Below are 27,759 nucleotides of genomic sequence, written 5' to 3' on the forward strand. Positions count from 1 at the left end.
ACCCTTCACACAACACAACACACACATACACACACACACACACACACACACACCACGGCGGGTGCTGACTGACTACACACACACGCACACACCACGGTGCTGATTGACTGTGTGCGCACATAAACCTCAGTTTATAAGAGCTGTAGGCGAAGTAGCCTCATCAGAGACTCTACTTGCGTTAAACAGCAAAGTCTCAGAGCTTGGCGTCTTAAATCTTTTGTGGACTTTTGTCAACAGCTCCTGCCTTTCTCTACTTGCAGTATCACACAAAAATACGTAATGTCGGGTCGCCATGGTTGTTGTATATAGGCCTATAGAGGGGGATTCCGTGTAATTTAATATTGCATAGTTTCCAATAACTCCCGCTCAGCCCCTCGCAGCTTACGAGTGACCGTGACGAGTGTGTCTCTAACCTTCCGGGAGTAGTAGCAGTATTTGATACAATTAGATTCAAAAACGGTTGTGAAAGAAAAAAAAGTTCACTGTATCCGGCCCTTTACATTTAAGCTAACAGATATAGATATTCGATAAAAAAAAATAAAAAAAATCATATAACTTCAGAATAATCTGGCGGGCCAGATATTATGTCTGGCGGGCCATTTATGGCCCACGGGCCGCCATTTGCCGACTCCCTACAATGAAAGAATAATGCAGTATTGCAGTTAATTTTTTTTATTTAATAAAAAAATAACATAATGTGAATAAAGATGTTGTGTGTGACACACAGGCCATGCCCTCTAAAGAGGAGTGTGGTGGTTACTAGGCGCAAGGACCCAAACATAGCAACAGCAGGGTTGTGTTCTGCAGGAGCCGGGAGGTCAGCTGGTACCAGAGAGTCCTCCGTGTGACAGGGTTATGTCATAGACACACGCTGTGCTCAAACTCTGCAAATATTAAATAACACTGTGCTGTTCCCGGTCTGAGGAACTGTGCAGGGATGTGTTGTCATGCTGTCATAGCGACAGTAACCATGTGCAGCTGTGTGTTGACATAATGTTTAGTGGATCACAGGCCAGGCACACACTGGCTACCGCAGATGAATGAGCATGTGTTCTTGTGTTGATTTAGTTTGTCGCTGTTGCAGAAGTACGAGTAGTCCTTCTGCACCGTGGTACAGTATGTTTATCTACAGTGAACATTCCTTAAGCCATCAACTTAAGTCTGTGTTGACAACAGTCTTTTGACACATTTGTCCCTCCTCCACTCTGGCGATACTACAGACTCTACAGATTCTGGCTCGGTATTCTGGCTACAGAGCCAGAATACTGCTATAGATAATAGCTTCTAAAGTAACAGGACGCAACAGGCCAACATTACACGGTCTGTAAACTTACAAAGAACCATTATTGTTTCCACCTTGATTATACTCTCACAAATTATAATTTTGAATAATTGTAAAAGAAAAAAACATCTGAATTGACTTAGATTTTTCCATATATTTCATATAATTTATATATTGCCATCAATATTTATTTTTTGTTTGTCACATCTTTTAAATAAAAAAGATCTCTGTTGACCAGTGAGTTTAATGATTTTGATTAGTTATCCTGAACCTGAAATGCAGAAACAGACTTCCAACAAAAAGGCATTTACTTGATTTAATTTAAGTATGAACATAAATGTACATAAAGAACAAGACGACAAACCATCAGGCACCAACCAACTGCTATTTTGGACCGCAAACATTTCTTGGTTGTGACTAAATATGTTCCATGTCAGCTGGACCATGGGCTGTGAGCTGACCATTGGCTGATCTGGAAAGCGTGAACGTGGACAGGGCCTGACAGCAATCCACCCTGCCGTAGACTGTGGTCCATGACCGCCCCATGGAGAATCAGCTGGAGGAAAATGGTGAGAAAGGTTGTTTCATTGGAATCCATTTTTTTATTTAACTTTTGGTTGACCTAAAAAAGTGTATGGAGCCCATTATAGGTTGCTAAAGGCATTATACATAACATTTTGTTTATTTTGGATCGCCCCCTAACTATCCTTCTGGGAAAAAATGGGGCGTGCATCACTTGCCCTGTTTTGCTTGCTTGCCAGACTTCGCCTAACTTTGTGCCTGACAAAAGTTTGAGTAAAATGAAACAAAACAAGCGATTTGAAGCAGCAGGACCAGTCCAGACAATATATGGATGTGATGGCACTCTTCATATAAGCTCAATAAATATTTTTTGTTCATACGTCATTCTGTTCTGTATTGTTGTATTTATTCTTAGACCAACAAACCTAATTCTGGAGACGTTTTGAAAGGAAAGACGATTGTAGTGGGAGAACTGGGGTGCCAGTGTAATTGTGTGTAGATGGAAATTTGACAGGTGTCACGAGTCAGGGAGGAGGGGCCCTGAGCAACCCTCTACTAAGGGACAAATGACCTCCCTGCAAATTGGCAGCTGCAAACAGGTGATTGGTAGAAAATACTCCACAAAACATAATAGCACCAGCAGGGGATGCTAGAGTGCATATATAAACTGAAGAAAATAAAGAGGGTCCGTAACAGTCAGTTTAACCTGTATTATGTAGGCTAAAGTCAATAATTAGTCAGTTTAACCTGTATTTAGTATTGGCTATTGGCCACATAGTAATGTACGTGCTTATTACTGTTGTAGAGTTAATGCTGCAGGAAACATTGTAATATATATGATAACTTATTAAATGTAGGTTCAACAGGCTCATTCTCAAAGACATTTTGGTGTGATAATTTCAAACACATAACAACTCACATACACTATATACAGCTGGTAACTACCCCACATACACTATCTACCGCTGTAAACTACCCCAAACTATATACAGCTGTTAACTACCCAACATACATGATCTACAGCTGTAAACAACTCCACAATATCTACAGCTGTAAACCACCCCACACTATCTACAGCTGTAAACCACCCCACACTATCTACAGCTGTAAACCACCCCACACTATCTACAGCTGTAAACCACCCCACACTATCTACAGCTGTAAACCACCCCACACTATCTACAGCTGTAAACCACCCCACACTATCTACAGCTGTAAACCACCCCACACTATCTACAGCTGTAAACCACCCCACACTATCTACAGCTGTAAACCACCCCACACTATCTACAGCTGTAAACCACCCCACACTATCTACAGCTGTAAACCACCCCACACTATCTACAGCTGTAAACCACCCCACACTATCTACAGCTGTAAACCACCCCACACTATCTACAGCTGTAAACCACCCCACACTATCTACAGCTGTAAACCACCCCACACTATCTACAGCTGTAAACCACCCCACACTATCTACAGCTGTAAACCACCCCACACTATCTACAGCTGTAAACCACCCCACACTATCTACAGCTGTAAACCACCCCACACTATCTACAGCTGTAAACCACCCCACACTATCTACAGCTGTAAACCACCCCACACTATCTACAGCTGTAAACCACCCCACACTATCTACAGCTGTAAACCACCCCACACTATCTACAGCTGTAAACCACCCCACAATATCTACAGCTGTAAACCACCCCACACTCTCTACAGCTGTAAACCACCCCACACTATCTACAGCTGTAAACCACCCCACACTATCTACAGCTGTAAACAACCCCACACTATCTACAGCTGTAAACCACCCCACACTATCTACAGCTGTAAACCACCCCACACTATCTACAGATATAAACGACCTCACATACACATAAATAAAAAAAGTTAATTCTTTGTATGAGCTACACATTAGCTTAGTGGCTGGCATGAGCCACTTAGCAAGGTAGCACATCGTAGTAAGCTAAATATTGATTATCAAATAAATAAATGAGGTCGCTATTGTGTGTTTGCCCTGATGTTACGCCATTGACATGCAAACAAATGTAACGGACTGTAACACTGCAGAAACATTCAAAATAATGAAGGTTTAAAAGGATATTTTCCAAATGTTGATATATATTAGTGGAAAGAAATGTACCAGCTGATCCTATGAGCTGTTATTCAACAGCTCATAGGATCAGACAGACAACCCTCTGTAGCCAATGACATCAGTCTATCTCTCAGTTCACTTAGATGCAAGTATAAGTAAGGTTAACTTATAGCATGAATAATACAAGAATATAGGGTAAATATATTTACAACGGAGCAAAATGTTAAACACTTGATATTACCCGGCTTTCCTTGGTCAACATGTGCTTGCATTCTGAGGGACACATGTGCTCCTCATTCACGTGTTGCAAAAGATGTACCCCCAACCCCGTCATTTAAGTATAAGTGGCCCCTCAAAGACGGCTGGCTCACGTCACGGTGAGAGGAAACGCCCTCCAATGGTTTCTCGTCTGTGGTTTTAGAATAGGCTCCAAGTTGGTGTTAGGTTAATCCATACCCCTGTTAAAATCAGACACTACCAGCTTTAGTATTATGACTGTATATGCCACAGACAAATAAAGTGCCATTGTTAACTATTACAAATGCATATTTTACTGTTTAAATTAATATTGGTTTCACAGGGCTCCTCCAAAACCCATGTGGTAAGTCATGGAGATTTAAGATCAGGTTAATAAACAAGGCGATGAATGGATTTTAATGAAGGACCTCACTTCTAATGTATAATATGTAACCCTTCTGTACGTACTTAGGCCTACTGTATGGAATGTATTTTTGGACATTGTGCACGTGAATGAGAGCATTATGATTGGCCATGGACATCTTGGAGGAGGCCACACAATTAGGATATAACGCGGAGCTCCGAGACTGTTGGCGAGTTCTTTGCAAACCAAGTCAGGTGATGTTACTCTCTGCGCTAACAATAAAGCCTTGATCATTCAACCCTAGGCCTTCCCGACCTCTGCTAATGATGGTTGCGGCATGACTAATTATAATATGCACAATCCTAATCAAGGACCAACCCCAACGACACCACTAATGTAATAATAATAATAATAATACATTTAATTTAGAGGCGCCTTTCAAGACACCCAAGGTCACCTTACAGAGCATATAGTCATCATAAATCGTTTAAAAAAACAAGACATTGTGGAAAAAATAAATAAACATAAAAAATAAAAAATAAATAAAACAAAAACAAGACAAAACAAACAAACAATCAAAACAGTGATCAGTTAGACGTTGTGTGCGAGTTTGAACAGGTGAGTTTTGAGTTGTGACTTGAAGGTTGTTATGGTGTCTGACTGTTTTATGTGTGGGGGGAGGGAGTTCCAGAGCCTGGGTGCTGAACAGCTGAATGACCGGGCACCCATTGTAGTGAGTCGTGATGTGGGGATACATAGTAGTCCAGCAGAGGTTGAGCGGAGGGAGCGGGAGGGAGTGTATTCTTGGAGGAGGTCGCAGAGGTAACTGGGGGCTAGGTTGTGGAGAGCTTTGTAGGTGAGAAGTAGGGTTTTGTATTGGATGCGGTAGTGTACTGGGAGCCAGTGAAGTTGGATGAGGACAGGGGTGATGTGGTCAGATGATTTGGTGCGGGTGATGATCCGGGCGGCTGAGTTCTGAATGATCTGCAGTCTGTTGACCCCATGTAAACACATCTTAGGCGGTGGGTTTTATCCACGACAGTTTGAACATTGTTGGAAACCACTGTGATAATGAAAACCTCCCAAATATATATAACAGAGTGATTCTAGACGTTTTTTGATATTTTAATGCAGAAATGTTACATATTTTACCTTTAAATCTTTACACCTTTAATACACGACAACACACAAGAAAAAAAACAGATTCTCAAAATCCACTTAATAACTTGGGTGGAACTAATAATACAACAAAGGCAAACTAGCGAAAAATTGAGAGAATAAAAATAACAATGACAGTAAAATGCTGACAGATAAGAGTCAATTATATTATCAACTTTCTGGCACTTTATGACAGTAAACCCACATTAAGTTCTACAACACGTTTTTCAAAGGTATTTTTTATCTGCAAATTGTAACAATTCCAATGCCTATTTATATTATTTGCTGGCAAAAGTGTGTGGTAATGGCATAAAATATGGTATACTTCAAGAATTTGTACATTTTAACTAAAAGATGGGTGCAACCGGGTCAATATTTTTCTAATAGGCTTGTAATTTGATTTAATTGCTGAGTCCCTGCAAATAATTGTATTTAATGTTTTTAGTTTGCTCACCACCCACTGCCATTGGCTGAAGGGTATGCAGCTCTCTGATTGGAGCAGCGACAAGGTAATGGTCAACCTAAACAAGGACACATATGGACATGATAGTTAATTTCAGACACACCGGCCATGTTTCGTCTCTTTAGGGCTGAATGAAGTCACCACTCGGAACAAGCATTCAAATATGCAGTATTTAATAATAATGCAGTGATCAATCACTGAATTATGTATAGCACATCAATGTGCTATACATGCAATTTGGAAAAATATAGCACATCAATGTGTTATACATCCCTTCACAACTATTATGTATATTATCTGAATCATAACATGATTTGTTTCGTAGACTCCCTCCATATTAGGGATTGTACGTTAAAACATACAACATGGGTGCTCATAACTTGTCAGTTTGGAAAAATGTAAAGCTATACAATAACTAAAAGAACGTCATACAGCAATTTCTTTCAGGAATCACTCGTTTCATAGATTTAACCATTTATTGCATGAAATGGTAACACACTTTAGTTTTTCGGTATGGTTCCATCCTTTTCTGGAGCTCCCTGATGTAGGATTTAAAACATGACACACAGATGTCAGATACTGAATACCAACTGCATACAAACATGACTACAGGGAGCGCGATACATCCCCCATGGTGTACATCAGATATCTCAACCCATTGTGGAGGTAGTATGTGATACAGAGCAGACTAAGCAAGTGAAAGATGGGTGGTGGTTAACTTTGCAGACTGTGTTTGAGATGGAAGGTCTTCAATTGACGGCCTATCAGTGGGCGTGCATTTCATTTGACAGCGTTAGCTGTCAGCTGATAGGGGCACATGACTAGAGTGTCCCGCCAGAGCTAGCTGCACCCATGTAATACAGATTTTATAAATATATATATACTGTTTATACAACATATATTTATGTATCAATATATATCAATATATATATATATATATATATATATATATAGATAGGTGTCAGCACCAAAAATCTTCAGGAGTCACACCATATCAACAGTTAATGTCGTATGATATCCAGATCTTCCATGTTCTAGTGACTCCAGGTTAAAAATAAGCTTTATACTAATATATTATATTATATTATATTAGTAATATTCTCTAAGTAATAGTATATATACTAATATATTATATTATATTAGTAATATTCTATAAGTATTATTATGCTAATATATTATATTATATTAGTAATATTACATGGTTAATCAATGTATTTTTTGGCAGGACTATATTGTGTACATAGCTATTATATATTGTACATAACATATGGCCATATCAACCAGTTCTGGCATATAATTCCTATTTCCTTCTTATTCGTTTTCTTTCAGGACTTCGTTGAGTCCACTGCCACCAGCCCCCCCCACCTCTCCCTCATGCTCCTCCACCCCAGGCACCTCTTCCACCACCCCAGACCCCCTTCCAAGAGGAGAGTGCCAGGGGGCAGGCGAGGCATGAGGAGAGCGAGGCAAAGTTGGCGGAATGGTGGAGAAGATGTGATTCTCCACCATTCTCTCAAAAGCTGAGAGAGTGTGTGTGTGTGTTTGTATTTTTAGGTGTGCGTGTGTGTGTATTTTTAGATGCATGTGTGTGTATTTTTAGATGTGTGGTTCAGTGTTTCTTATTTAAATAAAGTGTTTCTTCTAAAGTGTTCTTGTTCATAACCGATTATCTAAGGGTGCACTCACACTAGGCCATCTGGCCGTGGCCGTGGCCGTTTTAGCACCTAACCGTGCTCAAATCTGCCAGTGTGAGTGTGGCCAGTCTGGCCAGGCCGGGCCAATTTGGCCACTTGGGAGAGGTGTGCTGCTACGGCACGGGCCGCTACGGTACAGATGCTAATGAGCCGACACGCGCTACGCAACCTGAGCTGGATGACGTATAGTCAATGCGACGACCACGGACATAATAAAGGCGACGAGCCTTCTTTCCCATTAAACGGTAAACATCGCGTCAAGCGGTTCAACTGTTGGTGTGTTCTCTGTGTTGTTGTCCATTGTTGTTAAAACTCTGACTGGCGGCAGACTTTATTATGGTCCATGCAGCGGACGCTTGGTGATGACGTGTTACGACGTGATGACGTATGTACAAGAGCCTTCCGTGGCCAGGCCACGGCCAGACGGCCTAGTGTGAGTGCAGGCCAGAGAACAATGGGGCCATTTGAGCACGGTTAGGTGTGAAAACGGCCAACGGCCACGGCCAGATGGCCTAGTGTGAGTGCACCCTAATACCACCTTTAACATGTAGCTAAGTGACATTCAAAATAGAGGTATATTACGAGGGACAAATAGTATTATTTTTTTAATTAATTAATTATAACACTTTATTTAAACATGCCAATTACAAAATATAAATACCATTTCAGGTTAAACATCTTTACAATGGGTCTTGCTCGTTGCCCGAGACAATGGCAGCCAGTCTGTCACTTGTAACATTACCAGGGGTCTGGTTATCTGCTAGGGGGCACGGGGAGGCCATGATGACGTCACAGGGTAGGGTTGTCCCATTTGGTAGGGGATCGGTTAGGGGTAGCAATGAGGGGTAGCAATGAGCAATGAGGGTTAGGGTTGAGATGTAGGGTTGAGACAGTGAGCAAAGAAACGGGATTGGGCCTTAATACTCTTCAGATGATTGTGTCCTCAAACTTCAGATGACGTTGCTTGAAACATAATCACCTTCAGCCCTCAAATGAAATCATACAGAACAATCCCAAATAAAATAATTCTAAGAACAACACAATTTATCCAATTCTGGAAAATGATAAGCAATAGCATATGTTAATTATTAGAGTAAGCAAGATCAGTACATGAGACGAAGCAACTTTCTTAGGCATTCACAAATCCCTTTCAAAACATGGCTGAAGGAGACAGAAATGGCTGATATTACAAAGTTAATACTTCATGATGGCACAGTGATTGCATTATAAAAGTGTACAGAAGAGACAACAAACACGTTAATTAATGTTTGTTAAGTCTATCCATCACCAACCGAGGTAACACAATGGTGATTGAGCACATTGTACCTATTGTGTTATTTAATAGTTTGTATTGTATTGTTTTTTATTGTTCTGTATTGTTTTAATATTTTCCTGCACAGGAACTGCAGGTGTAAATAAGCTACATGGTTGTGTTGTGCTTGGCCCCTGTTAGCTAATCTATTTCAAACTTTGTCCCACTGATGTAAGCTCTTACATTTGTTCTGGGTGTCGTGCCACTTTAAAATCCCCTTTTGTGTGTGTTGTTCTAACCATGAGAGTTTGAATATTCTGTATTTTTCATTCATGTTAACCATGGTGAGGCAATTCATTTAATTTGTTGCCACAATGTGGCACCAAATCACAAGGGTAGCATTTAGCATGTTGAGATTTCAGGCATCGAATACATGTTTTGATACCTGCAACCTCTTGAATCATGAATCAGTTCAAAAGAATGAACAGAGTGGTACCTTGTACAAGATGCAGCCACCATAGAGAAGGTCTGAACACAATAAACAGGTGGCAAGAGAGACATTTGCATCTATTTGGGAGGATAAGCTGGAATATAAACCTTGTTGGTCATTCTATTTTCTTCTTTTGACCCATAACTGTTTTGCTCTAACTATGTTGCCAAAACCATGCCTTACAATACTGAATATAATCTGATATCACACCACTGATACATCCATAAATTGTCCCTTTCTGTGTAAGACTAAAGGTGCACTTGTATTTATTAATGGGTTAAGGTTGGATAATGTCTGCACTGGAGTAAACAATATTGTCCCTTGCCCTGAGTTTAGGCGCAGTGCATTCTGGGGGGATTAAATAGTGCCAAACAAACAAGTGACATTCTGTTCGACTTTCTGTCCATGTCAATTGTTCAATTCGTATTCTTTGAAGTATGCAGTGTAACTTCTCAACTATAATACAATGAAATTATTCACTCAGATGAAAAGATATGTGGAATAAAAAGAGGAAATATACGTGCATGCTTGTGCAATTGTGTGTTGGTTCAAGCTGGTTTCGGAAAATGATGGTCATTGGGCCACTCTATAACCCCCACCCTCCCTGTCCCACCGCTCCTCCTCCCTGTCCTTACCAGACAGGCTAACACCGAGGCCCTCCGTCCAGGCTGCCCTTAAGGCTGGGATGTCACGTCCTGAGCTTGAGGATGATTGTGGCCAGAAGGAGGAAAAAGGTGTTCCATCCCAGCGTGACCGCAAAACCGCGCCACACCATCATGTGACCGAGGCCCCAGCCTATTGCAAGAATGGAGATGCAGACAAATGTGGGTGTTATAGGGGTCCATCTATTTTTTTAAAGCATGAATGATACAATACATAGAATTAATATAGATTAGTGGTGTCCTTGATTAGGATTTTGTATGTTGGAATTATTCATGCCGCAACCATCATTTGCAGCAGTTCAGCACTCTAGGTAGCGACCTAGTCAACCCTTTTCACCAGGACGTACCATCGTATCTCTCTCTTCTCACCGTAGTGGTACGATATGTCCTTCTAGACTAACGATAGTACTCTGACAAGGGAGCATACATTAGCAGAACAGAGTCTATCGAATCATGCTCCCCTATCAAAATATGCTACCTTATGTGTTTGGTAGCGTATTTGATCTGTAGACCAATTGCCTCTATCAAACGATGCTGTTTGTTCTATTTTCTTTTGTTGATTTAATAACCATCCCGCCATGTGTCTAAAGCAATGTTTAAATAGATTCATTGTTTTCAACGCAGCCCATTGTCTTCAGCCTCCATGTTATTTGGTACCATCTCCTTGTCTACAACAGGCATGTGTTGTGTACTGTGTGAGTTGTACATTGTGTGTTGTGTACAACAGGCATGTGTTGTGTACTGTGTGAGTTGTACATTGTGTGTTGTGTACAACAGGCATGTGTTGTGTACTGTGTGGGTCGTACACTGTGCGTTGTGATGGTTACCTCTATACATGATGCAGCGCAGTGCTTCTGAGGCGTAGGTCTGAGGCAGCGCCAGGCTGAGGTAGCGCAGAGGGTAGGGGATACACTCCACAGGCCAGATCACCCCTAACACAGGGAGGAACCATTAGACACTCCACAGGCCAGATCACCCCTAACACAGGGAGGAACCATTAGACACTCCACAGGCCAGATCACCCCTAACACAGGGAGGAACCATTAGACACTCCACAGGCCAGATCACCCCTAACACAGGGAGGAACCATTAGACACTCCACAGGCCAGATCACCCCTAACACAGGGAGGAACCATTAGACACTCCACAGGCCAGATCACCCCTAACACAGGGAGGAACCATTAGACACTCCACAGGCCAGATCACCCCTAACACAGGGAGGAACCATTAGACACTCCACAGGCCAGATCACCCCTAACACAGGGAGGAACCATTAGACACTCCACAGGCCAGATCACCCCTAACACAGGGAGGAACCATTAGACACTCCACAGGCCAGATCACCCCTAACACAGGGAGGAACCATTAGACACTCCACAGGCCAGATCACCCCTAACACAGGGAGGAACCATTAGACACTCCACAGGCCAGATCACCCCTAACACAGGGAGGAACCATTAGACACTCCACAGGCCAGATCACCCCTAACACAGGGAGGAACCATTAGACACTCCACAGGCCAGATCACCCCTAACACAGGGAGGAACCATTAGACACTCCACAGGCCAGATCACCCCTAACACAGGGAGGAACCATTAGACACTCCACAGGCCAGATCACCCCTAACACAGGGAGGAACCATTAGACACTCCACAGGCCAGATCACCCCTAACACAGGGAGGAACCATTAGACACTCCACAGGCCAGATCACCCCTAACACAGGGAGGAACCATTAGACACTCCACAGGCCAGATCACCCCTAACACAGGGAGGAACCATTAGACACTCCACAGGCCAGATCACCCCTAACACAGGGAGGAACCATTAGACACTCCACAGGCAAGATCACCCCTCAGCCCAGCATTAGACACACAATTCACCAGGACCAAACAATGCTTGTGTTTGGTTGAAAAGCAAGAAGCAGAAAATAAACACTTCTGTGAGTTTACATACGAAAGCGTAAACTCTGAGACCTACATGCAAAGCCTTATCAAAATACAGCTTGAACGATCACAAGGGACAACTGGCAGTAAGTGCAATATGAATGCACAGATCAAATACTATATGAACAGGATCTGGGGCCCGTTTCAGAAAGCAGGTTTAGTGAAAACTCTGAGTTAGTTAACCCTGAGATGAGGGAAACTCTGGTTTTTCAGTTTCACAAAGCCAGTTCAGCTATATTCTGAGTTAGTTACCCTGGCAACATACTCCGTGAACCTAACCTGCTCGCTGGCAGGTTTTCTTCAACTAACCCCGAGTTTCTCATGCTCTTAAGTTGAAGCCTGCAGACTGAAGGCAGTGGCAGACATGGCGTGTCCTTTTATTGAAGAGCCAGTTGATGTCGAGGCGCAGATACTTGAATGTTTTATCATTCCTTGATGAGTAGCTACCTGTTTGAGCGTTTCCGTTTCTCTGCATCATCAATAATTTATATAAACAATATTCTCAGCCCTCATATCGCTCACATGACACATCGTGGACACGCTCTCAGTTCTGAGCAAATTCTTTGTATTGCACTTCGTTTTTGTGCCAACGGCAGTTTTTTGTATAACGTCGGTGATGCAGAGCATGTGTCCAAGGCAACTGTCTGTCGGGCTGTCCGAAATGTGACACTTGCACTGAAGCGGCTACTATACACGTTTGTAGTGTTCCCAAGTCACAGACCCACCAGACTTCTCAAAGAAGAGTTCCACGGAATTGCAGGTATCAGTCTAAGCAGTAATTCATTTATGTCATAAAGCTTTGAGACTTGAAGCACTATTCAGTCAATTTGATATATTTTAGGGTTTCCAGGTGTGATCGGCTGCATAGATGGCACTCACATTCCTATCATAGCTCCTTCAATAAATGAAGGAGATTATATCCTGACCCCTCTGCTGATGCATGAGATGGAAGAGCTGTTAGAAACATGATATGCTTCAATAATTTCTAACTGACTCTGCCTTTTTTCTGTTGGCTATAATGGAGGTCAAATTTTAAGATAACCAGAAAACATAAATTTGGAGACTTGGTGTTGCTTTCATATAGACAATATTAAATACTGGCAGTGTTGGGATTTTTCTTTGTTTAGCAGATTTCCCTAATTACTTAAATATATCTATCACATGTTGAATGCAGCCACTAAATGCTGTTTAATGAGGGCAGGCTAAACAACATCACAATTGCTTGTACTTAAATTATACCTTATCTGTTTGAACTACATTTTTATATTTCATTTTTAGTTGCAGCCAAGTCCGTTTGGGACCTGTTGGGTTGCACCTGTGCGCACAAACACACATATGGAATATAATTGTTGAATAAGTGGAACATTCAAGAGAAAACATTTTATTTTTCTCAAATACTCTGACTCTGTCAGCTATTTTTTTCCAAGCGAGCTCCCGCTTTTTGGCTGCTGCCATCGTATTGCTTATTAGTAAAAAGATATGCTCGCTTTCTGCATATGCAGTCATTAAGATTTGCAACTCCGCTGGGGAGAAGTAGGAGGATCGAAGCTTGTTAGTACTTGTTGCCATGGTGAATCATGTTATCTGTGTTCCATTGATGAGGGCTTTTTATATCCTCATGCACGAGCTTCACTCAGAGTTACATTGACTCAGAGTTGATTGAACTAAGCGTTATCACCTGTTCTGAAACGGAAAATTCAGAGTTTTACAGCTCAGAGTTGGTCAACTCAGAGTTAAGGTTTTAACTCAGAGTTTGTTGAACCTGCTTTCTGAAACGGGCCCCTGGTCAATTCAAAGAAAGTCTGACTTGATCTGAGTGTGCGCGACTGAAACATGAGTACCACAGCGTGCTGGTAACGTACCGCTGATCACCAGGTTGGGGTAGAAGACGCCTAAGGCCGCCTGGTTGGCACTCTGCTCGTCGTCGATGGCGGCGGAGATGACCAGGCCGAAGGCGATGCCAGTAACGCCCTGCAGCACGATGAGGGCCACCACCAGTATCAGAGAGCCCTCGTTAGGGATCTGGAGCCGCACAGACCGGGAAGGAGAAGATAGCACTTGAAGAGGCTTTTCTAGGGTTAATAATTGCATTTGGGAGTACTACTAGAATAGGGTTACATGCATGCATGTTATATATACCCCCTAATATTCTCACACTTTTAATTTCTGGAAAACCAATTCCAGCTTTTTTGAAAAACATTCTGTTTTGTATCATGTTGCTCTAAGGTCCCGCCTCCCGAGTAGCCCAGTCTTCTGTGATTGGTCAGCACGCCCACTCTGTCGCGATTCGTCGAACGCTTTGCACGTGCGTCTGCAAATCCCCCCCCCCCCCCCCCGAGAAGTTGTAAACATTGCGGGTGACGGGAGGCGGGACTTCTGCACTTCAGCCCCGCCCACTGCACAGTCTGACGTCACACTCACAAGCGCAAACTAGCTGTTTCACACACTTTATGAGGAGCGTTCTCTGTGGGCGCGAATACTCCCCCTGGCTCGGATTTAGATATTTCTAGCTTAGCAGACGTAAAACATGTGTCCATACATCATATAACAGTCTAAAGCAAAGGGAAAAGTCGAAAAAGCATGACATCACCCACTCCAGAATGGCTCTAATCCAGGGACACCCAGGGCCCTGTGCTCCTACTGGGGTGTCTTCTGGTTATGTTATATGATGAGTTTGACTCCTAATGAAGCGGATTGAGAGCGGTGCAAGTGGTTTGTGTGTTTGTATTACCTTGAAAACCAAGAGGACGAATAGCAGCATGAGAAGGATCTGGACACTGATCACAAACAGCTGCGACAGAAGATGGGCCAACATCGTCTCTAAAGAGCTCACACCTGACAGAGAAATAGGTGGAGAAACAAACAGTCAGACAAAAAGAAATGATATGTTTCTGTTGTAGGAAAACCTGCATAACAGATGGACAAGGCGGGTAATAGGATTTATTCTCTATACAAGGAATCTCACAACCCTGAATCTGAAAGGCTCATGAGGTCATGATAAACAAGGATATATCCCAATGCTAATTAAATATTTTTTTAATTAAAGTCCCCGGTCAACCAATCCATCCTTTCAAATTAGCTTTGTTTTACTGTTGTTAAGTTTGCAGTCAAAGATGGGAAAACAAATGTTTTCCATTCATTTTATAGATGCACACATGATTCATAGCTGGTTGTTATTAATGTGAGATATCTACAATTGTAGGAATGACCTCACATCAATTTACCAATAGTGCTAATCATAAGCCTGACCATTCACAAACATTTGCCTCAATTAGTCCCACATCCTTTACATATCATTTTAAATGAAGGGTCTGCCTTTGAATTGTCTTCAAATCTTCGAATTGGATAGCAGCACACTACGGTAGCAACACATGTCCTTGACACCGCTGAAATCTACAACTGTCTTTATTGTGACATGTAGCATAGTATCAATATTGTCAAAGTACATTTAGTTTCCTGTCGACTGGACAGGAAAGGACTGGAGGTCTGGAGGTCTTCACGTCAGTCAGGCAGTGGGCGGAGGTTGTTTGGTGGAAAACGTATGAGCCAAGGCTTTCCCTGCCATACAGACTGACCCTCCTGGTGACTCACCTCATCCACCATATTTAACAACTGCGCTATAAGACAATAGTGAATTTCAATTATTAATAAATGTTTCTTTGTTTGGAAATGAGATTAGGGACATTAAACTGAAACCAGGAGAGATGAAAGTTCCCTCAATGAGAGTGGGTAAGTCATTATTAACCAGTAAACTAGAAGTAAGCATAATGTTGATGAATGAATAGCAAAAGACATTGTTCTTTACACACCGGTGTCTACTTCTCCCCTAGGGGGAAGCATTGTCCCTCCTTTTCTACGGCAGTACCTGTACTTCTCCCCTAGGGGGAAGCATTGTCCCTCCTTTTCTACGGCAGTACCTGTACTTCTCCCCTAGGGGGAAGCATTGTCCCTCCTTTTCTACGGCAGTACCTGTACTTCTCCCCTAGGGGGGCATTGTCCCTCCTAAGTGTTCTACTGCGTCACCTGTACTACTAGCAGCATAGTCCATCCTAAGATCCCTGTTCCATTACCTGCCACCCAGCACCTGTCCAGCAGACCCTCCTTCCTCTCCAGGACAAAGGAGAGCGCCGTGAGCCCCACCGCCAGGTAGAAGGTGATACTGAACACCAACAGACATAAACAGAACGATTGCAAGCAAATAAAAAAAAGAAATTGCTCACTTATCTAATAATTTTTGTAACACCATGTAACAGCGTCATAAAGGCCTTTATGGTTGGTTTATCCCAGTTCATCAGTGTGCGTGCACACAATAAACTGCAAAATGATCTCATCACGTCCTTGCATACGTGCGACAATCCGCACGTGAAGCGTGTGCGAGGGCGTGATCAGGTAATTTTTTTCGAGGCGAGACGCAATTTTCACTTGTCTCGCACAGACCTGAGCACGGCTCCCGGAGTGATGAAGGTGGTGAAGTCAGTGTTGAGGCTTCCATAGATCGGCTCTTCTATCTGATCGATACAGAAAGTGGACATTGGCTACCTCTGTACATTTCTCTATGCAGTACTATCAGTACGCCGGGGCAAAGAGGAGCATTAGATATAGAATACAACGTTCAATGTTTTACTGCTTGACTTTAAGAGGGATTGAGCATTCATTTGCAATAATATGTATCTTTCCGATGCAGTTATTTGAATGCGACATAGACAAAATTCTTACTTTAGTTCAATGAAAATAGACAATATTACCTTAATAGGCAGAGCCACCATGTAGGCCTTGCTGTCCAGTTTATAATCTACAAATTCCTGTAGATAAAGGGAACATATCTTTTACCATGGTTCAGGTAAATAAGCAGTGTTTAAATGTCACGTTGAGCATTAAAGAGCAACCGAACCAAAAACTGTATTGGGTCTTGGGTTCTTTGGCTATTTCTTAAACATGTAATATGTCCTATATGATCTTGAAAATAGTAAAAACAAAAATGTATAATAATTCATTTTATCACTGTTACTCAATTGCTCCCGTAATTTAGATAAAACAAGAGCTAAATCCTGTGATTTGGCCAGTATAGATTTGGCCAATAGTTTGAGAACGTTCCAAGCAGGTTGGGTTCTTTTCCTGACGTCTGAGTGCCTTTTCCGTCATGCCCATTTCCGTCCGAGTTACACTGGTGGCGTGTTTGGGTGTGTGGAGCTCCGTTAGGGCTCGTTTGTGGCATACGACAGAAAGTTCAGCTTCCCAGACACTTGTATATAAAGCAGATGGTGTGCGGGACGTGTCGTGTGACGCAACAGTGTGTGTGGATGGTGAAGCCCCGTCTGAGCAGGGGTTGACTTCGATGTCGTTGAGAGGGTTAAGCTTCTCGCGCAAGGGTCAGAAAGTCGCCATGGATCGTAACCATGGGGAAACAAGCCCCCCCCCCCTTCCTAGATCTCTCCACCCCAAACAATCTCTTTTTTAATCTCATAGTGAATGAATTCCAGTTGAAACAGTGGGTTGATGTTGATCCACAGTAATTTGGTCAATAGCACTAAACAGATGTGTGTTTGGCCACGTAAAAGAAAGGTATGAATAAAATGTTATTTATATAAATTGTAGGTAAAATGCAGATAGCAATTCTGGTCTTCAACACAGAGGTTTTCAAAACCGATGCTAATTTGTTTGCATTGTTTCAAGTAATTTCTATGCGGACATTTGCTTATATGAGACATAACTGCTACTTCCTTCCTTCATCTCGGTTATAATTTTGTTCATTCAGAAAAACCCAGACGTAAGGGTTTAGTACCTGAAAGGCCTGGAAGACTTTCTTCTGGAGCATCAGAGCAATTTGTCGATCTAAAGATAGAAATAGAAACACCAATCTCATGAATATTACATTATTAGCTCATACATGTAGTACACCAGGTAGAGAGCTCTTTTATAAACATGATATGTCCATATCGCTCTTACTAACTTGACCAGTGGCTCATGCCAGCCACCAAGCTAATTCAGTGTGTACCACACATAGACATTTTTCAGTTAACAAAATGTATCCCTGCCCTAGAGAACGGACCCATCTGTGATCAATGGTGTTTCCCTTACACTTCTATTCTTCACTATTTAAACTTGGTAAAATCGTATTTCATTGTAGAGTTTCTCCCAACCAAGGGGCTCTCGCTCAGCCCTCCCCAGCCCCTCATCAATGCGCACACTCCCAATAAAAACAGGATTATGCGCGGTATGAAGGATTGTTTTTGGCATTTCCCTAGGAAGAAGATGGCTGACTTTGATCAAATAATTGAAACAATCTGAGTTGTTTCCCGGCTGTTTACTGCTCTAGAGCTAGCAGGATACACTTCTAAACATAGATTTTAATACAATGGAAACATTTTGAAACGTGTCAAGGCTAGGAGATCTTTCTCCCAGAGATCCAAACTTACTTGTCAGGTCCAGCCAGACGTGTACTGAGCCTCCATCGACCACATCTTTAGAAACGGTTTGCGGTTTGAGAGCCCTGGCCAATCAGAAGGTGAGCATTACAACAAGAACCTCTGGTTCCAGGTGAGCTTTATGGTGTCTGTACCAGCCAAAGGTATAAGCTGACATCCCCATGACTGCCAATACCTGCAGTCTACTAGTAGTGCATTGTAGAGAAAGCTCCTTAATGAGCAGAAAACATATTCTAATTAGCTTTGTATAGGTTTCTGACAAAGAGCTATGTAGTATATAGGAATTTACAGATGTTTCAGAATTCTCTGTTCTGATACAATATATATAATTGTATACATTTTATAGATAGACAGAATAGATAGAATGCATACAACAGATACAATAGATAGCAGTGTATAATTTATGCAATAAATACAATAGATAGACCATATAAGATTCCTACAATAAATACAATACATATAATAGATGGGTTGAGGAATGGTTACAACATAAGTCCACCAAGCAAAGCAAGTCGAGATTAGTTGAGGAAAGGCAAGTCCATGCATTTAGATTTAAAGAGCCATGACACAATTTGAATAGAATGTAATTTGAGTAATGTTCAATCATATGATCTTTAATTCATCATCCCTACTTCATTTCCCAATAGGTGGCTGTAGCCAAGCTAGTTGAATGCTATGCTATCAAATGAAACAGCATAAGTTGGGCAACCCCGAACACGATGCTGTCCTAGCAGGCTCTTATGTGAATAATTACGTAGCTCCATAGTCTCTGTGGTAAAGAACATTTCTCTCACCTCCTGGTCATGTAGCTGGAGAAGTTCTGTCCGAAGCCGAGGACCCCCCAGTACTCTCCGTTGTAGATCCCAGTGAAGGCGTCTGCGTGGCTCAGCGGTACCTGGGGTTCAGAGTCATGGTTAAGAGTCCTGTTCTCCATTGAAACTGATCAGCTTTGAGCTCAGATAAAACACAAACACACACACCTATTTTTTTATATATGACATTAATTAAACCTTGTCCGATCTTATAACAGTAAAGTATATTCTGCCATACAACTGTCATTAAAGTCTCATCTCAATATTAATGTACATCTTCTCATCCATGTATTTAGATGCTATCATTGGTGTTGTGTGTAGCAACAACTGTTACAGCCATGGCCTTAACCAGCAGGTGCACTGCTCTGTCTCTCCCTCCTGGGCAAAGTGTACCCTTTACACCTGTTCGTCTTGCACACCTGCCATCCATCTCCAGTCATTATTTCTACTTGAACTCCATTCACTCACTGATCGCCAGATTGTTGTTTCAACCACATTGGTAGATAACCAGTCTCGGCATAAGGGAATTTTGCATTTCTAAATACCTGTCCACCTTGCCTGTCCACCTCCTGTTTATTCCATACCGCTCACATCCTCCCTACAATAAACCTCTGGTTTGATTCAACCTCTGTTGTATCCGTCTGCGCTTGGGTTGCCCCCGTTCAATCGTAACAACACTGATTACTACTTTACAAATTACTAAACAATGACCAAACACCATTACTACCGATAACATTTCTATATTCCTATGCTTCCAAAGTATGAATAAATCATTTCGATGTGACTTCACAATGTTCAAGCCCTGTCTGTAACAGGAGTCTCCCTAAATAATGTCAGTTATTTATGGCTAAAGATAGAATAAGACGGTAGAAGACAACGTGGAGTATTCCTTTTGTGTATAACCATAATATATACAGTACCATCTAGTGTACTGTGAAATGATACGGATTTTCATATGCAATGCAATAAGCAGGCACAACCGCTCTTAAATTCACCCAAAGCATAGAGGACAGAATCTCCTTTTAACTGAATGATAAATCAATGCACTTTGGTTATTTTAAAAGATTCAGCAAGGGATTCCCAAATAAATGTGTGGAACTACAGGTAGGAGCATAATAGCATTAATATGGGGTCAACCAAACACTTTCTTTTTGATGAAATGAAGGATATCCCCTCATTGTGATTTTGTGAGTCAAATATTGTGACTCATTAATGCCCCATGAGAAGATGTAGATGACGTTGATGAGACATTCATTTTTATTCAGTTGAACAACTACCTGCTCTATACTGGAGTTGTCTAGGAAGCCCAGCAGCAGCTGGCTGTAGCCAGTGGAGGATGTCTCGTTGTTCACCACAGCCACCCGGACGCCCTTGGGGTCTCCTCCAATGCACACACACATAAGGGAGATCTGGATGACCGGCAGTAAGAACTGGAAGCACAACGACCTTGAGGATAAATACAAAAAAAGACATTGTAATCCATTTGAATTACTATGGGATAGTAGTTCAATAGATGTTTGCCTCCACTGATGTTGAGCAAGAATAGGCTCATCAAGCAAGGCTCATGCAAAAGAGCCTAGAGTTTTGTTAAACATGCCTCCTTTCACGGTGAAACTGGGCAGTTGGCCACAAGTTCACACCGATTATATCCAGAGCGTTTAGCAGCTCTCATTAGTGTATCTTGCAACATTTCAATAAATTGCGATGGAATGTGTCGGAGGGTGTGTTTTTAACTGATATTGGTAAAGAGAGAAAGATAAAGCATAAGAGTTTCAAAACATACAACCCAAAAAACCTCTCTCTGCTCCCTATGTTTCTCCACCATTGAGGAGTGTTTCATTTCAGCCAGCCGTGCTTTGCAGGCAAGATGAATTCCCTGATAATTCAGGGAAGAGATGTGTGCATTGTTCAGATATGAGCCGGTAGAGGTCTCAAATCATCAACACAAGGGCATGTGTCTACTGGAACAGATACTTCCCAGCACATTTTGCTCCCTAATAGCTGATAGATGGCTAGGTCATCTATCAGCCAACAAACAGAGACAGACCGAGACAGAAAGAGACAGACAGAGACAGACGGACAGAGAATACAAATGCTCCGCCAAATAAAGTTTGACATTGAAATGTACTGCAACGATCCTCCAACATGAACTCACCCAGGCATCCTCTTCATCCGTATCAGGGTCTTTATCATCAGCGCTGAGATGTTCCTCCACTTGGGAAGCACATGCCTGGCTCGTACCTTCCAATCCACTACACATACACACACATGCACACACACAACTTAAAGCACATTTTTAGCTACACTTCTGAAATCTTCAAGAACACCACCAACTGCGAGAGGGGCCACTTATATCTGAAGGCTCATAAGGTCAGTCACAACCCAAAGTAGGGGAGGATGGGAGGAGCTGTGCCTTACGGCTCACCTCCATCTTAACCATAAACATCCTGTAAAGCACCCAGGGTAAAGGGACTGCATTTAACAGGCCTAAAACATTCTAAGTCGACAATTTATTTAGTCATTTCATTTTCAAAATGAGACCTTCCCAACTCTCCGTTTCAGGCTGTGGGATGATCTATATTATATTTCAACCGGGCGTTTGTGCCGGGAAAAAGGAATTGACCATTAAGAATGGTTAATGGCAAAAATGTATATTCTTTAACAACAATTCAATATGAACATTTACTTTGAGTTCACTTAGAAACAAAAAGGGCCAGTAATGAGAAGGTGTCTGTGATTGTTCCACATGGTATTAAAGGTCCACTGTGTATAATTTAGTGGCATCTAGCGGTGAGGTGGTTGCAACCAACTGACTTCCCTGCCTCACCCCTCTCTCTCCAATGATGGAGCAGAGGTGCGATTGCCTGTACTGGACTGTATGTCGGGAGAAGTTACTACCAAAATGATGTCATTGTCTACGACAGCATTAAGTTGACAAGTGTGAAGTGATAAGTCTTCTTGATATATTTGTTAATTGTATAAATGAATGAATCTTTCATTTTCATTATCAACACACAATTCATATAAATTTGCATAATAAATATGTTATTTAGTCTGTATAACGGTAGGTCATAGTTTACAAGTAAGATAGCGGTTATGACTGTAAAGGGGCATTGAAGTGCCCAAAGCATATTTATTTTGGTTTTATGTGTGCTAATTTTTCTAATTTGATCGACAACATAGTAGTCTATGCCAATTTCTCACTGTTAGTAAAGTAAGAAATTGGCCTTGACGGGCCTGTTTTTACCAGTGTCTGCCAACCAGCTTGTAGAAGCTCACTGTGCGTGTGCCTGGTGTGTGTGGACAACCCTGTCTCGTCAAAATTACGTTCCCAGAGAACTATTCGGCATTCTCAATTACGTTTGTCATAAAACGTATTTTGTCCGCGATTACGTTTTATTGAACGTATTGCAAATACGTTCGTCCTCAGCCTATTTTTTGCCATTTATTAACCTCTAGGATTATGTTTGGTTGAAACGTATCCCAGATAGGTTAAATGTCAACGTATAGCACATTATTGTCATTAAGGCATATCTCCCTTTCAGGGAACGTTTCATTTAACGTATTTTGTCTGAAAAACGTATCTTGGCTGTGGATACGTGTTATTGAACATATCGCAAATACGTTCGTTGTCAACCTATTTTTTGCCATTCATTTACCTCTGGGATTATGTTTGGTTGAAACGCATTCCAAATATGTTAAATGTCAACGTATAGCACATTATTGTCATTAAGGCATATTTCCCTTTCGGGAAACGTTTAATTTAACGTTATTTTGTCCCTGATTACGTCTTATTGAACATATTGCAAATAGGTTCGTTCTCAACATTTTTGTTGTTATTTATTTAAGCTACCTCTTGGATTACAGGCTACATTTAATTGAAACGTATCCTTAATAGGCTACGTTAAATTTCGATAACACATTATTGTCAGCATATAGGCATAGGTCTACCTCTCGGGGAAGCGTACGTTTGATTGTAATGTTAATAGTCCAACGTTATATCAACATGTCACAAGAGGAGAAATTAGCTGCTGACGGGGTAACTGTAGGAGCGGGGGTTGCTTTGTTGATTTCTTTATCTAGGGCTATAGCTGTGGTCAAAGCGGGAAGTGTGCCTTGTCTGGGCGGCTGCCTGAACTGAGCTGCAGGAAATGATGTTCACACGTTTCTTCATTCATTCATGAAGGCTATACCGGTGAACGGTGACGTCAGACTCACGCCCACCTACAAACCAATCAATGTCCAGTATCAGCCTGTCCTCTCGGAAAATACGACCACGTTGGTTTGTTCCGCCACAGATTACGACCCATTGGAATTTATCCAAAACGAGCGAACGAGGCCCTCTACATGTGCGGGCAACTCTTTCTCATCAAAATTACGTTCCCAGAGAACTATTCGGCATTCTCAATTACGTTTGTCTAAAAAACGTATTTTGTCCGTGATTACGTTTTATTGAACATATTGTAATGACCTCGCAGGTGACATAACGATGTCGAGTCATTAGTAATTGAAGGAACTTTTAATGGACCAAAACCAGGTCACTGAAACCCGTAACCAACGGCAGAAATCCCACCCAAAACAAACCCCGGTTACCCCGGCAACCCCCAACACGGTCTCACTCACGTGCAGGCCCCCACCTTCGTGTTCTTCCAAGGCCCTCCCCCAGCTGACCTAATGATTCGCCCTCACACTGATTGACAAGAAGAACATTACAATACATGCACACACAGAACAACTGGCATAACGGACAACGAAATACAATGCAACACATAACACAAAAACAATTTAATTGTCCCAGGGTCGCTACAATATCGTAAATACGAATTCGTTCTCAGCCTATTTTTGCCATTTATTTACCGTGTTACTATGGCAGAATAAAGAATAAATGCATGCATTATCATTCAACTTGAACATGTGTTTTTACAGTACAGAGTGGTGGAGAGGGATGACGTATCGACAATAATGAACACACGAACAATGTTAATAGAACAACACGCAACCACATAACATCCCGAACCCATTAACCCCACTTAATCCTAACAACAAAACAAGTTAACAAAAGCCCCATTTGTCAACTGAGAACCCCAATTCCCAGAATCCCCCGCGGCTCCGGAACACGGCGTAGCTCATATTAATCTTTATTATCTGAATGGGAAATGCAATATTTTAGGACAGATACACCATTAAACGCGTTTCTAATGACATTTCTAGCGAGAAATGTACATTTTCCTTACATAATCTTCAGTCAGTGAATGTGTATGATCTTTATTAATCTTTATTATCTGAATGGGAAATGCAATATTTTAGGACCGATTCACCGTTAAACGTGTTTCTAATAACATTTCTAGCGAGAAATATACTTTTTACTTGCATAATCTTCAGTCAGTGATTGTGTCTGATCTTTAGTTTTATAGTTATTAGGATTTGATCGGCTCGCTCGCATGTTTCAACGACGTCAGGTTGCTTTCGCTAAACTAGCAGCTCACGTGCTTCCTGCGTTTGTGTTATTAAACTGTTACTTTATGTAACTTTTAATGATATCATCTTGTTAGAAACACGTATATCTGCCCAGTCGCCAAAAGCATACCTACGTTGACAGTGTACGTTTCGTGAACACTGGATTACGTCGCATTTCAACATAAAATAGCGTGTTATACACACACACACACGCACGCACACGCACAGACACACACACACACACACACACACGCACACACAAGCACACACACGCACGCACAGACACACAGACACAGACACACATACACACACACACACACGCACACACGCACACGGTGCATTTCGCTGCTAAAACAACAACAAAAAAATATTCCCTCAAATAGTATTACTTTCAAAACGTTGGCCAAAATGGCCAATAATATAATTTTTTATTTGGGATGCTTCTAGGACATTTTGGGTGGATTTTGAACGGTATGTGGGGGGCACGTTTTTTGCAGGACCTGGCAACCCTGCGCTGTTGCCCGAGATCTGGATCCACCCCGGCGTGGTGCCGTCTCCTTTTGACCTTTTGACCCCAGACTTCTGGGGGAATAGCTGAATCAATTCATTAGTCAATCAGAAGCATGTAAATATCTTCACGGTGGTGTAAGAGGACGAACAAGGTGTCCTTCAACATCTACGCTTCCAGGCGATTGCAACGGTGCCACACATGAGCATATTCGAACATGTTTAATGGTAGTAATTAGCTGTCGAAATTGGAGGCCTTAATCAATACTGAGCAGCTATTGATTTGCTTCCCGATAAAGATTAGTCACAAATGACATGTTATTTAGCATCTACACGTTGAGCTGAGTCCAATGACACCAAGAACGACACTCTAGCTAATGGTAACATGTATTTTACATGGTACACCTAGGTCTAGGACATGATCTCGGTGTAGCAAGAGGCCGAGCTTGATCTCATTGGACTCAGCTTAACGTGTAGATGCTAATTAACATGTAATTTGTCAAAAATCTCCATCGGGAAGCAAATCTATAGCTGGTCATTATTGATAAAGGCCTCCAAAATCGACAGCTAATTACTACCCCGAAAGGTTCTCGGAGTGAGACTTTAAGTGGCTGCAACAGAAGTGTTGAGACGAAAGATGATATCAAGAGATTTATAGAATATTCCCATTCACATTATGATTCTTCGTCGTAACATCCGACCAAACATCCTTTACATTCACAGAGCGAAGATTATGAAAGTCCAGGCTCAGCAAGTGCTCCATCTCGTTGCACCTGCACCCAGCGGCTCGCTTGCAAGATTTTGGCCTGAAGTTCTTCCCAGACCTACACCCATAGCCATCCAACATGCATATCTGAGAATCAGGCCTCTCTTTAATAATGTCAAAAAGTTATGAGAGAAACACACATTAACTTTTTGTTATCTCATAAGCGGCGTGGTGCCGGCTCCTTTTGACCTTTTGACCCCCGACTTCAAAAACGTGGCCACAGGCCAGCTGTGTCTACACACCTTTAGCCACAAATGTACACCTCCATCCCACAAAAAAATGGGGACTAGAAACTAACCTCTGTCTTACGTACATTTACTGTACTGTTGGAGGTCACGCCCCTTTGCCGACCTTTTCGAGATAGCTAGGGATGCTAAAATGTTTACACACATTTCCCGGGGCCCCGTGTACGACATATCCGAGATTTGGAGTTCTAGCCCTTAGAGAAAAAAAGTTTTCCCAAATGGAGTGTCATTTGGACAAAGCCCCTCAGAAGTGTAGCCTGCAAGACCTAATGGTTCAGAATGTGGTGGAAAAACAGTTTTTGAGATAGGAAGGTCCTACCGCCCTGAAATTTTAATACCTTATTCTAGGGCCTAACTGGGACCTCCGCACCGAAACTTGGCCCGGTCGGACCCCGAGGGCAGGAAGGGGGGGCCTGCCCTCGGGGTCTGACCGGGCCAAGTTTCGGGCAGGAAGGGCCCCCCCTTCCTGCCCTCGGGGTCCGACCGGGCCAAGTTTTGGAGCCGAGGTCCAAGTTAGGCCCTAGAATAAGGCATTAAAATTTCAGGGCGGTAGGACCTTCCTATCTCAAAAACTGTTTTTCCACCACATTCTGAACCATTAGGTCTTGCAGGCTACACTTCTGAGGGGCTTTGTCCAAATGACACTCCATTTTTTCTCTAAGGGCTAGAACTCCAAATCTCGGATATGTCGTTCACGGGGCCCCGGGAAATGTGTGTAAACATTTTAGCATCCCTAGCTATCTTGAAAAGGCTGGAAAAGGGGCGTGACCTCCAACAGTACAGTCAATGTACATAAGACAGAGGTTAGTTTCTAGGCCCCATTTTTTGCGGGATGGAGGTGTACATTTGTGGCTTAATGTGTGTAGACAGCGCTGACCTGTGGCCACCTCTTTGAAGTCTGGGGTCAAAAGGTCAAAAGGAGCCGGCACCACGCCGCTTATGAGATAACAAAAAGTGAATCTGTATTTCTCTCATTACATTTTGTCATTATTGAAGAGAGGCCTGATTCTCAGATATGCATATTGGACTGTTAGGGTATAGGTCTGGGAAGAACTTCAGTCCAAAATCTTGCAAGCGAGCCGCTGGGTGCAGGTGCAACGAGATGGAGCACTTGCTGAGCCTGGACTTTCATAATCTTCGCTCTGTGAATGTAAAGGATGTTTGGTCGGATGTTACGACGAAGAATCATAATGTGAATGGGAATATTCTATAAATCTCTTGATATCATCTTTCGTCTCAACACTTCTGCTGCAGCCACTTAAAGTCTCACTCCGAGAACCTTCAAATATGAATCAATCCATTAGAAGTATGAAAATATCTTCCCGGTGGTGCAACAGAGCAAACAAGGTGTCCTTTGACATCTACGTTTCGAGACGAT

The 27,759-nt window shown here is 42.2% G+C and overlaps 1 protein-coding gene across 8 annotated transcripts in view; it reads right to left on the bottom strand.

The window, feature by feature from the left end:
• Window positions 1–422: 422 nt before the first annotated feature.
• abch1 (ATP-binding cassette, sub-family H, member 1) overlaps window positions 423–27,759 on the bottom strand; it is a 52,876-nt gene continuing 25,539 nt past the window's right edge. For 5 of the 8 annotated variants that reach the window (XM_060073008.1, XM_060073007.1, XM_060073006.1 and 2 more), the window contains 12 exons: window positions 21,562–21,658; window positions 20,684–20,852; window positions 19,389–19,489; window positions 18,586–18,659; window positions 17,952–18,001; window positions 16,915–16,971; window positions 16,607–16,677; window positions 16,240–16,328; window positions 14,901–15,004; window positions 14,032–14,191; window positions 11,053–11,157; window positions 10,220–10,358 (listed from right to left, as the gene is read on the bottom strand). In XM_060073008.1, coding sequence (XP_059928991.1) covers window positions 10,252–10,358; window positions 11,053–11,157; window positions 14,032–14,191; window positions 14,901–15,004; window positions 16,240–16,328; window positions 16,607–16,677; window positions 16,915–16,971; window positions 17,952–18,001; window positions 18,586–18,659; window positions 19,389–19,489; window positions 20,684–20,852; window positions 21,562–21,658 — 1,184 coding nt within the window. In that variant the 3' untranslated portion in view covers window positions 10,220–10,251. Of the gene's footprint in view, window positions 1,839–6,118; window positions 6,186–9,386; window positions 10,359–11,052; window positions 11,158–14,031; window positions 14,192–14,900; window positions 15,005–16,239; window positions 16,329–16,606; window positions 16,678–16,914; window positions 16,972–17,951; window positions 18,002–18,585; window positions 18,660–19,388; window positions 19,490–20,683; window positions 20,853–21,561; window positions 21,659–27,759 lie in introns of those variants that run through there. The other 3 variants (XR_009529245.1, XR_009529246.1, XM_060073003.1) reach the window with 3 other exon arrangements.

This window comes from Gadus macrocephalus, chromosome 15 (assembly GCF_031168955.1).
Source record: "Gadus macrocephalus chromosome 15, ASM3116895v1".
Lineage (NCBI taxonomy): Eukaryota > Metazoa > Chordata > Actinopteri > Gadiformes > Gadidae > Gadus > Gadus macrocephalus.